General features: G+C 51.1%; 1 protein-coding gene across 1 annotated transcript in view; it reads right to left on the reverse strand.

Annotated features, from left to right (window-relative positions):
- Afap1l2 (actin filament associated protein 1-like 2) overlaps positions 1-12,949 on the reverse strand; it is a gene marked incomplete in the record, with an annotated part of 103,251 nt that overhangs the window by 19,749 nt on the left and 70,553 nt on the right. Inside the window, 3 exon segments of the mRNA XM_005387827.2 lie at positions 4,678-4,768; positions 10,250-10,344; positions 11,639-11,713. Coding sequence (XP_005387884.2) covers positions 4,678-4,768; positions 10,250-10,344; positions 11,639-11,713 — 261 coding nt within the window.

Here is a 12,949-nt window from a genome sequence, read left to right on the forward strand (position 1 = left end):
CTGCTGGTAATGAGCCACTTCGGGTTTCTGTCATTTGAAAGACTCCCCAAACTTACCGCAGCACAAACTGAACCGTTCTACGCATGCACCACCTGCCTCAGTTTCTACTTTCTGCCCCTCCTGCCCTCAAGAGCAGTTCCCCTTCTCCAGGCCTCTTTGCTGTAGTCAAGGCCACCAAAATCTATGAGAAGTGAGGCGACCCTGCGTGGTTCATGGAGAATTCTGATTCCTGCCCAGCCTGCTCTGTGTGATACACGGATGCTAACCGAGAAGTAACTGCCAGTTGTCATACCTGGAGCAGCTTGAAGAACATGTAGGACAAACGTATTAACAATGTCACTTATCCCTAAGAAGGACCATAGCTGCTGATCACCATAAATGTAGGACTTTCTTAAAGTAGATTTTTGGCTTCCAGGGGATGCAGAGTGAGCGGAAATGAAAGACAGATAGTTCTAGCAGCACCACATCCCACTATGTCCCAAGGAAAGTGCTCAGCAACCTAAAGCAGAACCACCATGCATACTCCGATTTCCTGATGCCACACGCAGGTGCGGTAGGAGGGGAACAGTCACTCGCTGGGCAGGATGGCCCGTGTGCACACATGCAGGGTGCATGCATGAGGACATGCCCATCTCGGCGAGTCAGGCAGCAGACACGGAATCACTGGCATTCCAGCTCTGGGGACAAGCAGTACCCAAGGTGATCGTGGCATAAATGACTCCTTCAGGCACCTGCACCCATCTAGGGACACTGGCAGGGAGCGATCCACCACAATGACCTGCATGGTATCCAGAAGTACAGACAAAGGCAAGAAGAGAGGGACAGGTGAAGATCGGGACGCATCCAAGTGTAGAGACCCAGATGTGGCAGCGTGGTCCTGTCCCTCAGAGGTCAGTGCTCGCCATTCAGGTGTGAGTTGTGAGGAGAGACCATAGCCTAACTAAGGATATCATTCCCCAGGCCCTTTGATATCCAGAGGTGACAAGGTGACTTGTCACTAGTGGAATGTATGCATAGCAATCTGCCTTTACTTCTGGCCAGTATTTTTAAGAAGCAGACAGGGGTCCTGTGCTCTCTCTTGTTCAGAGAATTCTGTGGCTCACAATGGCGGCCAAGCCAAACATGGAAGGAGCCTGGTACCTAAACTACGCAGAACCAGAAATACCACATGGAACTGCTGAGTGAGAAGGGGTTTTTACTGTCACTGTAAACTGACACTGGGGAGTTACCTGTTCCAACGGCTGCCATCCCCAGCATGGGACACCAGGAACAATGATGTCTGGGAAACAGCAGAAACCTGCTCGCCTCCAGCACTCATTAAACACTGGCTCCGAGAGAGGACTCGGACCCAGTGGTGCAGTGCGCAGACACTGCTGATAAACTAGGACAAGAATCCTGGCAGCTGGCCTTTTGCAGGAAGTCAGCAAAATTGCTGCTGACCATTCAGTTAGAGCAGAGTGCTAGAGCCCAGGAACTCCTTCCTTCTGGTGGAACCTGCACCTCTGCACCTCTTCCTGCTTGAGCAGAAAGTGAGGACAGGCCAGCTTGTCATGCAAGGGAAGTGCTCCTCTGTAATACGTGGGCTACTTCTCCTCAAGTCGACCCAACAGGCAATTTTCCCACCTACCGCTATGGTTCCCGCAGCTGGATTTCCTCCACTCGGAGCTCTCTGACCCAGTCCATATGGTGCATCCAAGCTGCCCTGTGATAACCCCTAACCCTGGCCACAGCCAAAAGGCACTCATAGGCGAGAGGCAAACACCAAGAAGCTGGGTCTGACCACTTGTTTGTGTTGAGACGAAGTGTCTGTCCCACAGAATGGCCCCTGGCTGCGTCTGGGAGGCAGGTCCTGGCTGGCCAGGTCACACCCGAGACGCAGCCTTCCGATGCACAGAGGTGCTCCATGGGGTGAGTCACTGATTCCACCTTCAAGATTCACCCAGACAACAGCACCACACCCTTCTGCTTTGGTCTGAAAATCAAGCTGGGCTGGAGATTCGCAACACCTCACATGCTTTGTGGTAGAAGCCAAGAGACATCTGCCCACAATGCCAGCCTCTTAGAATATCTTCAATCCAAACAGGCCCTTGTCTTCCCCCACACAGTTCCCAGAATGGAGGCAGTCACTCAAGTGTGAAGGAAGAGAAGAATCTGACGTGGCTTCCCAGTCCCATCTCATCCCTAATCTTGTTGTTTATGGAACCAGCAAAGCCCCCTTTTGTCCAGGTTCATTCCCATTCCCAGGGAGCCTTGGCTTTTATATGTAAACTGCTTTCAATGCCTTTTTACTTACAAGAGAAGGAAAGTCAGGAGGTATGAAGGTGCTATAGTTTGGATGCTGACTGTCCACAGCATGGTCCCAGTGTGGTGTCCCTGGATGTGCTGTGGACCTTTAGGAGGATGGGTTTTGAGGGAGGTTCTTAGGTCTTGGAGTTGTGTCTTCAAAGAGGATTATGGGGCCTCTTCCCCTTTCATTGTTCCTTTGCTTCTTGGCCATGAGGCAAGCCATTTGCTCTATTTGCTTCCTGCTGCTGCCATCCAGTACCCACTGGACGCCCAGAACAATGGGTCTTCCTGACCTTGGACTGGAACCCAAATAAACCTTTTGAGCTCAAATACACCTTTTTTCCTTCTTAAGTTACTATCTCACTATATTCATCATAGTGAGGGCAAACTAACTTCTGACCAAACTTCTACAGAATGAGAGAACTGGCTAAGAACAGAGGGTTCCAGCACTGAGCTCTGCCTGCACAGTGATGTCTAAACCTAAGTAAGGTCAGTAACTAAGGAACCCTGCACAGGCTTTCAGTTTCAGCCAAAGGAAAAAACAAGATGCTCATGGTGGCCCACAGCCTTCACCTTCATTTTTCTGCCCATCTCTCCCCAACTTATTTTGCACTAGCCTCCTTGTTATCCCCCTAACACCCCAGGAACTCCTCTGTACCAGACCTGTGAAAGCCCTGTACTATGCTGTCTGGAAAGTCCATCCTGTGTGTATCTGCTTGATCCGCTCCCCACGGCATTCAGGAATCTTCCCCAAATCACAACATCAGAGAATAACATTCCTCTCCTCCACAGTCCAACCTCCGTTCTATTTCATCACCACACAACTAATGAAAGGTTGATTTGTTGCCCGTCTTCTCTCCATTGAATCTGAGGGCTCTCGCCCCTGGTGCATAGGGGGAGCATAATAACCGAGTCCAATGAAAGGAGCTGGATGCTGGGCTCAGACTCAGCCTGAGCTCTGTATCTACTGCTTCCCTGGGCCCTGTGTCCCTTGGCTAACACACCTCTCCCCGATCATCTTTCTGTGCGCTAATGCAGCAAAATCCAGATGAGACAGGAAAATGGGGCCCCTGTCAGAGGGGATGTGATCCGGCTGCCCCAGGGGTGGCCATGGGCAACTAGCCCTGCTGTCTTCCTGTAGCCTCTGCAACCATGCTAGCAGCACCCTGGAGGTCCTGCTCACTCCTGCAGCCCTCACAGCAGCCACGGCTCAGCCCACCTGGGCCACCATAGGTCTCTGCCACTGCCTCTTCAAAAAGCCATGGAAGACCCTGAGTGAGAAGACAGACGGAGGAGGGACCCAGCCCACTACTGATGCTCCCAGAACCTCCTCAGAGTTGTGACTTCAGCCCTGCTATTGGTGTGGGTACAGCGGAAATGTCTACCCAGCAGCCACTTCTCTGACAGTGCTGAGGAGCTGTTGCCATGACAGCTGAGGCTGTCCTAGATGTCCCATTGCTGTAGCTCCAGGAGACACTTGCCTTGGCCACAGCAGGTTGAACCTATCCCAGGTATCTCTGCCCTGCGACCTCCAGATGACCTTACCTCCTGTAATTTCAAAGGTCCCAAGGCCTGTGAAATGCAGAGTATGAATGCGCAGCCTCCTCCTCCTCCTCTATATAAGCAGTGTTCCCCGATACTCTTTGAGTCCTTCAGAAGGGCTCGCTCCCGTGCACTGGCCTCTTGTGCTGTAGCACAGATCCTAATAAAAGCCTCCCTTGGGTGGTCCTATTGCCTACTCATGATTCTTACAGCTGGTAGGATTGGCCAAGATGACTCTAGGAAAGAGCTGCTTACACAAGGGGCTGTTTGCTCTGAAGAATTCCAGAGTGTGGCAGAGACCTCAGTGACTTGCAGAGACCCAACAGACAGAAGAAGCTGCTGGGAGAGCCCCAGAAAGCTACCAAAGGAGCTGTGAGCACTGGCTGCTGAGGAGCTGGTAGAGGTGGCTGGGAGCTGCTAAGATCTGTCACAGTAAGAGCTAAAAGGTGCTGGCACTCAAAGCCCAGAGCTGCTAACACCAAGGAGCTGCACCTGCCAGTTCTTGCTTCTATCTGAATTGAGCAAAAGAACTCACAGTCAATCAGTAACACAGATGGAAATACAGAAAATATAAGACAAGGCAAGCCTATTCATCACGAGCCATCTCCAGCCCCTCCTTGCAGGCGGGCTGGCTAGGTCTCCTTTGGGTCTTGGCATCACATCTAGAACAATGGCTGAATGCCTTGTATTCGGTTCTCAGTTTGGTCCATTCTCTCTAGTAGCGGCAGCCCAGACTACCCTCTAACTTCCAGGCCAGCCTGAGCAAGTCAGTCACCACCAAATGAGTTCTTGCCGACCTCTGCGTTAAAGCAGGCAGATCCCCTCCAGGCCCCAGCTGCTGAGTTGTACCATTGACAGACGTATCATATGGCTCAGCCTCTTCATAGTAACCCTCAGGAGACTCGATCTTTGGGACCCCGAGCTGTTTCCGTTCTGGAATCTGTGGCATGAACAAATAAAACACACATCTTCAGATACGGTACACTGGAAACAACTTGGACTCAGCCTTTCAGGTGGAAGCAGGAGGAAGTCCAGAAGAAACGAATGCCCAACTGGACTTCAAGCAAGTGGGAAGGGGAGTGTGGAATACCAGGAACCCAGACTCAGATACAGTTGTTTGTCTTGAGCCTTGCTTCCCTTCTCTGTAAAACAGGAATCCTATCGGTACTGTTCCGAGGACTCAGTGAGACACACGTGACAGTGTTTCCAGAATGTGGCCCATTTTAAATATGAGACACTGTTACTGTCAGGGGCCATACCTAGGGCTCCACAGATTGGGCAGGAAGGGCCGCTGTCATAACAGGAACCAACTCACGGGACTGCTGCCCTGCTAGCAGAGGCCAGCTACAAGCTGGGTCTAGCACCTGACGCCTCACATCACCCCTGTAAGAAGAAATAGATTTCCTAAGCTGGTCAGGGACTGTACCAGGTGGTGGATGGCTGCTGAGGGAGACAGGTGTAAAGGGCACCTCAGGCCGGCTCCTTCCTGAGGGCCAGGGCTTCACACACAGTGAGCACGCAGTCCAGAGTGACTAGGAAGTGACTTCTCACTTGCTGCCATTAGCCGGATGATGGGTCTTTGCCCTCCTAGTCACCCTGTCCTCCTGGACAGCCAGTGGCTTGAAAAGGGCTGCCTATGAGACGGGCTGGGTTCTGTCTGGGGCCAGAAGGGAAAGTGTTCTCTCCCCTTGCTAGTGGCAAGGTGTTTTCCGGATGGGCCCCAGAGGAGCCCATGCATCCCTACCTAGAGGCCCCAGCCTCTGAGGAGCCCATTTCCCAGCAGGTGGCACTAAGACTCTCTCTCCTCACTCTGGAGAGGAGCCCTGGATACCCAAAGTCTGCTCAGGGGTCAGTTCCCACAGTTAGAAGAGGACAAAATGGGAAGGAGCTTATCTGCGTCTGTAGGAGCTCGCTGTAGGTCACTGCACCAAAGGGCCTGTCCCTAGTGCCCACCCCATCTTGGGTAGAGCAGCAGGTAATGTTTCATGAAAGTCTCTTAAGAGTCTCTGACAAATCTACTGCAAATGGATCAGTACTGAGAGATGGTGTAGGACTGAGGTAAAGAACCACCCTCCATGCCTAGCCCAGATCCTGACACTGACCCTAGCCATGTGACTCTGACCAATCAATGAAAGCTTTCTGGGCCTCGGTGTAAAATGCACTAGAAATACGTCACATAGGATTGTGGTAAGGATTAATCTATTCTCAGCAACATGATGTACTCAATAAATATCAGTTCTTACTAACCTAAGGAAATATAAAAATACCAAAGGCCAAAACGTTTTGTGTATGTGTGCTTGGTGGAGGACTTTTTTTTTCAGTAAGTCTTTATTATTTTATTATTGAGACAATAGAAATAATATAATATTAAAATAATGGAATGCTGTTTATCCAAGTAGTAGACAGAGAAAAAAATTTAATTGTGCTCTATGAATTTATAATCTTGAATTTTATTTTTGGTTTTATTTTAACGTAATATAACTAGATAATAATAAAAAAATAAAGCATCCTTCTATAAAAAAGTTAATTTCATAACACAATAATTAGAGAATAACAATAGTTAATACACTGTGTATCGTGACCTTAAGAGAATTATAACAATATGTTACTTAGAGTATAAGTCATAGACAAGAAAGACTCTTTCACAAAGAAAAAACAAACAAAAGGACAAAACTTTCTGTTCAGTGAACAAACAGAAACCAGTGGTATTACACCTTGGTATTTGACTGCTTTGAACTTCGTCTCACTTGGTATTTGACATGAATGCTTTGTCCTGGTACTCATGATTTGTTTGGTAGTCAGCGTACAAGCTAGAACTTGTGAGCTGCTCCTTCCAGCCAAAACAACCTGGTACTGGTCGCACCTCCCAGATCCAATTAACAATGAGTACCTGGTAGCACTGTATTCCAGAGGAGCACAGAGCAGAGCCTGGGCCTGCCCTGTCTAGATGCTCCATGCTCTGCTTTACCTTGCTAAATGGAAAGGCCCCAGCTCTCCAGGCTCCTGGGCCATACACACTAAGGTCGAGCAAAGTGTGAAAATGAGTTCCATAACAGTTCAGAAGAGGATCTCATAATTATAGATACAACTATCTTAGATCTACTTACTAACTGGGGTCAAGGGAGAGGGAGCGTCGTCTTCCAGGGCTGAGGAGAAAGGGCTCTTATTTTCAGTACCAGCACCCTTGTGATGAGGGAGAGTGTGAATACTAAATGAAGAATGCAAAGAGATTTAACTTTAGTACCTCAGATAACTGACTATTTAGTCAGAGGACGTGCGTAGCTCACCCTGCTCAGCAGGATTTACCTGGGAACCACGATCTCCTTCCTGTAAAGGGCCAGGTAGATTTTGTAGGCTACTTGGAGCCTCTTATCTCAGCTCTTCAGCTCTAGACTGCAGCACAGCCCCAGACAGTGCCTGCTAAAGCCGCATGCTATGCTCCAGTGAAACCTCGCTGGCTGAAGTAGGCAGCAGGTGGGAGTTACCCAGCAGGCCACAGATGGCCAAGCTCCGGCTGAGACAGGAGAGCTAACGTCATATGAGGTGCAGCCTAAGTGACACAAGCTTCCCTGCAGCTCTACGCACCTGCCCCGGGTGCAGGCAGTGGGAGAGTGCGTAGGCCGGGCCTCTACACTGACTGTAGTGGCGCCTTGTTAGGGGTCCTCTGCTTCCCTGATAAGGCAGTTCAGTGGAAACCAGTACTAGTGCATGTTCAGGCCTCCAAGGGGAGATGGGTGGAGACGGCTGTGCTCGCCAAGAGCGTAAACAGTGGCCAGCAAACATCTGTTTCTCCTGCAGTGACCACACCACCTGGCTGGGCAGACAGTGCTGTGGAAAGGCCACAGCTGCCTGAGTCACTGCCCACACTCATGAGGTTTTCCCAGACCCCTGGCTGCCCTTTCATCGCTGGGCAGGCTGTCCCCCGAGCCCGTGGGTTGTAGTGAGGACCCGAGCCACCATGGAGGGAATCAGGGCCCACGGCCAACAAGCATCCTGACCCTAGACAGAGCCCGCGATCCTGGCCCAGCTGGTGGCACGGAAGGGCCAAGGCAGACATCCAGCTCCTGCCGTAGCCTCCAGTGGGTGGCAGTGGCGTGGGGCCCAGATTTTGTGAATAAGGCCCCATGGCAGGCTGATGCTCTAGGGTCGGGGGGAAGGGAGGGGCTTTTTCTGCCTGATGAAGAAGGGAGGCCACGGGGTCACTCCAGGCCCGGGCTCAGGGTGGAGCCGACAGAGTCCCTCCCTGGGAGGCCTCCACTTCAGCTCTGGATCTCCTCCTCCCTCTGGCTCCACCCAACACCACTCCTCTGGGGGCCTCAGCCTAAGTATGGCCAGTCAGCTGAGGCTTCCTCAGAGAGGCCCGGGGGAGCAAAGACGCACCCCGCACACGTGTGGAGACGGAGGGGGCATCCTGAGTGATGCCCCTCACGCGGCATTCAGAACCCCTGCGTGTGGCAGTGGGTGCCTACGACAGAACTAGAAGGAACCCAAGTGAGGGAGCAGTGGGCCACACCCCTGCCCTGCTAGCAGAGCAAGTCCACAGTGGGGAGGGAGCCAGCCTGCTCTGTACAGTCAGCTGGCGTGGCTGGAACTCTCCCCGGGCCTGGACTCCATCCACACGGCAATGACCATGCCTTGGAAAGGCTCCCCACGACCGTGCTACTCCTGAGTGTCGACATTTTCCCCAACGCCAGCACCAGGTTTCTCTCGGTTGTGCTCACAAGCAGCCCGCAGTCACAGAAGCTCTCTAGAGGGAGGCCTGCCTCCTTGTCTGTCCCCCACCCCTCACGTTGCTCAGATGTTCTTCCTGAAGTTGCTATAGGGGACAGAAAAGCCCACACCAGGATCCCAGGGGCTACTGGACCCACCACAATCCAGTTAGATCAGATATATACCCAGTCTCAAACCCAGGGCCTCTCAGTTCACAGTGCTTATGAGACCGAATTCTAGAACACTCAGCACCCAGTGCCGGTGAGACCCTGCCTAGTGGAATGCCCTCCACCATTTGTTGACCTAGAAGCAGCAGCCTTTGATGTGGCACATGGGGCATTTCCACTAGCAAAAGCTGACATCCTCTGGGTCAGATCAGAAGCCAGATTTGAGAAAGGAAGGTTCTAGCCTTCGTTGGGAGCAGCTACGATTCCAGTCCCATCACTTAGCAAGCAATGCCAGAGACATACCAGAAAACCTCCTCTCAGAGAACCACAGCTCCTCTCATCTACTGGAAGCAATCAGCATCTCAGTGGGAGAGCAGAAGGGAGGTGCCTCCCCTGGTCCTCAAAATACCTGGGGAAGAGCAAGGGGCAAGCACAGCTCCATCTTGCCCCTGCTACAGAGGTAGCAGCAAACCTGCTTCCCAACTCTCACCAGTGCTGTCCAGCTATGGGGCCTCCTCGGCGTGTGGTTTTGACTTGCTGAGCTTGCTTTTTCACATGAAAAACTGTGACAAAAATACCACCCCAGTTGGATGGGGGTAGGGGTCACGTTGGGGTACATGGATGGGTCTTGGCATCCTTAGCATCATGGCGACTCCTAGGGACTAAGGATCAGTCCAGCAAATCTCATCCAGCCCAAGACAGAGTTCCAACAGCACCCAGCTTATATAATGAGGCATTGTTGTAGGCTCTCCAGAACTGTTCCCAACTCACATGGTGGACTCATATCCCAGCTTGAGTATGACTCATCCCTGCTGCCTGCAGAAGCCTCAGCGAAGGGCCTGTCCAGAGCCATTCTGGGGCTGGGACACCCTCAATGGTGACATGAGCCCACAGATCAGGAGACAGGTCATTTGAGATCAGCAACCACAGAGTCAGCTTCCTGCTGGCACAGCCCTCAGGTCTACTGCTTCCTACATACAGCCTTCCCAGCTATGACCCTGTACCTTCTCGGGGGAAGGACCTGGGTCCTAATCCTGCTGCTGCCACTTCAAGGCTCTGAGACGTTGCCCGTGACACATAAATCCACTACTTAGCTCACTGAACACTAGCACAGAACAGCACACACACTGCTACATGGCCTGCAGAACACGACCAACTGGTGAGACAGCTGCCAACATCCTTTCCACTTTAACTCCAGGAAACAAAGGGCCAGGGACATTAAGTAACTTTCTTAGGGTCAAAGAGCTAGACCTGGCTCAGCTGGGGCCTGATTCCAAGTTTGTAGGACTCTACACACTCATGGTGATACTTAGAAAAGGCATTTGATAAAACTTCCCCAAGCTCATCATCTTTAGTATGGGATGAGGTGGCCCTGAGCAAACGCCAAGTCACTTGTACAGGTTTTCTTTGCTGTCTCCCTCAATGCCCTTCCCCATGCCCTGCTTACAGTAAGTGCTCAGAGAGTGCCAGAGGGTTGGTAGATGGTTGTCTGTGAGGACGGTGGAAGTTCCAAGGGAAGCTGGGAGTCCTGGATGGACACTTACCATCTTGGGTGGTGGAAGGTCTGGAAGGCTCTTCTGAGGAGCCGAGGAGTGCTGACCAGGCTCCCCATTGGTCAGTGGACCCTGCTCCTTGGGCACTGTGGGCAGCAGGAAGAGAGGGCTTCCGTGAGGGATGCTGAGCCTCATGGCAGGGTCTCATTACCCAGGAATGTCTGGTCATGTGTCCTGTCCCCTGTCCCGTGAGTTCTATTTGAGCAGGTGTTAATTACCCAGGGAGGCTGTTTTTCCTCCAAGAATAGGTGCAGCATGCCCCAGCTGTAGGCAGATTCCTTGGAAGGAACCAGCTTGGGTTTCTGGCAAGCTCCCCCACCCAGTCCATGTCAAAAGCGGCCCAGCCACAGAGCTCCAGCGAGCAGAGCCTCTGCCTGGTAGTCACTATATTGAGCTGTTCTTGGCGCTGACCCTGTGATTATGGCTTTTCCTCCCACAGTTTACCCAGAAGGCAAATGACCCTGGGCAGAGTGGCCGCTACCACCTGGATAAGTCCTGCCATCCCAGGCTGAGGAAGTGGGAGAGGAGCTGCAAGGGGTACAAGAGGTGAGGAAGGCACATGAGGAGTCACGCCATCAACCCTCTGTGCATTTGTACAGAAAGGTACCAAAGGTTCTTCCAAGCCCTAGTCTTTCAGCCAGCCGGGCCAGGTCCACAACAGACAGCTCAGCCAGGTCTTCCTTCGGGCTAAGGTGCCTGCTGCCGCAAAGGCAAGCCCTTTATAGGACTGAGTCTGTGGAGCTGTGTTTCTGCCTCTCTGTAAGACTTTCCACGTGGGTCAGGCTTAGGAGTTGGGAAATGAGCTGCTTATATAACTACATCTGCCTCTGGCAGCCCTGCAAGCCTCTGGGTCCCCTGGAATCTACCAGACCCCTTCTGGAAAACTGAAGAGAAAATCAGTGAGCACGGGAGTGAGGAGCCAGGGAAGACATCATAGGTCCTTCAGTGGAAAAGATTAGAAGTTCTGCCCAAGAGCATCATTTTTGAATGTTAAGGCCATTGCTGACACCACTGTTTCTCCTCTCCTCCCGGAACAGATATTTATGAAAGGACACAAAGCGGGGACCGTGGGATCAGCAACACACACAGCTGCTTTCCTAGAACATCTGAATTATGACTTCCTCTTCTTGGGATGATGCTGGGAAAAGCCAAGAGATTTTAGGGACAGATTTCTTACTCAATGGGCAAGGAGGTGGCAGCCTGCTAAAGCATCCAAAAATACACCAACCCAAAATACCGCTGACCAAAATGTGCATTCCAAAAATAACTCCTCCAGGCCTGTCTGTACGTTGGCTGGGAGGAAGGAGAGGAGGATGGAGCCCGGCTTCACGCTTTCCCCTCCTGGGAGCCAGTCCTCCCAGCAGCCACCCAGCCCCATACCTTTGTCCTGAGACTCGGCATTCTGTTGCTTGTTCACCGTGACTTTGTTCATGTAAATGTACTCCTCATCAGAACCTGCAGAAGGGCAGAAGACAGAGGGTTCACGTGACTTCAGGAAGGGGGCCGGGGCCTCCAGGGAGAAGCAGTGACCCCCTCACCCGAGACATCTTCATCATTGGGGTTCCATAAAAACACTCAGCTTTCTGAGTTGATTAAGAGTCCGCCACGGAGAATTGACAGATTTCCAATCAAGAAAAGACAAGTTCCAGGCTGCTGATTTTCTAGCCCATGGGGATGGAGGAGAAGGGTAGGGAATAGAAAGATGGCTTTGAGGGGGCTGGGGATTTAGCTCAGCAGCAAAAGCGCCTGCCTGGCAAGCGCAAGGTCGTGAGTTCGGTTCCCGGTACCGGAAAAAAACCAAAAAAAAAAAAAAAAAAGAAAGATGGCTTCGGGAATAAAAGCTGTATGTTGAAATGTACCCACACTTCAAAGATCTGCCATAGATCTATCAAATAGAGATGTCTCTGACTCTCCCAGCATTTCACCTGTGCTATAAAAGATTTTTTTTTAATCTGTCATTCTTATTGTCGCCTGAATTGCCTGAAGGGATTAATCAGAATAATGTCTAAGTTTAGCTCCCAGGCCCCCAAGAGTGGGGAAGGGTTGCTGAACAGGAAAATCAGATGAGCTCTGATGAGGTGAGGAGGCCGGGATGGGACAAGGGCCACCAGCAACCTGCTATACCCTGTAGATGGTATCCTGTGGTGAGGACACATCACAACCCTGCACTTTAAATTACGCTACAAGGCTACAGTGATAGAAACACGATGGTACTGGCGCACAAACAGACATGGATCAATGCCACAGAACAGAGGATGCAGAACAACTCCAAGCACATTCAGCTAGCTGATCTTTGACAAAGAGGCAAAAAGTATACACTGGAGGAAAGATAGCTTCTTTAACAAATGGTGCAGGGGCTGGGGATTTAGCTCAGCGGCAAAGTGCCTGCCTGGCAAGCACAAGGTTGTGAGTTCGGTTCTCGGTACCGGAGAAAAAGCAAAAAAAAAAAACAAAACAAAAAAAAAAACAAATGGTGCAGAAAAACCTGGATATCACATGCAGAAGATTGGATCTTGACCCATATCTTTCACCATATATGAAACTAAAATCAAAATGAATCAAAGATCTAAATGTTAAAACATAAACAATCTGCTGGAAGATAAAACAGATAAAATTCTTGAAGACACAGGAGAAGGCAAGAACTTTCTGAACAGAACCCCAAATGCATAAGAAATAGTAGCAACAGTCAAC

This window comes from Chinchilla lanigera, unplaced genomic scaffold (genome assembly GCF_000276665.1).
Source record: "Chinchilla lanigera isolate Chin_1 unplaced genomic scaffold, ChiLan1.0 scaffold00030, whole genome shotgun sequence".
In the NCBI taxonomy this organism is placed as follows: Eukaryota; Metazoa; Chordata; class Mammalia; order Rodentia; family Chinchillidae; genus Chinchilla; species Chinchilla lanigera.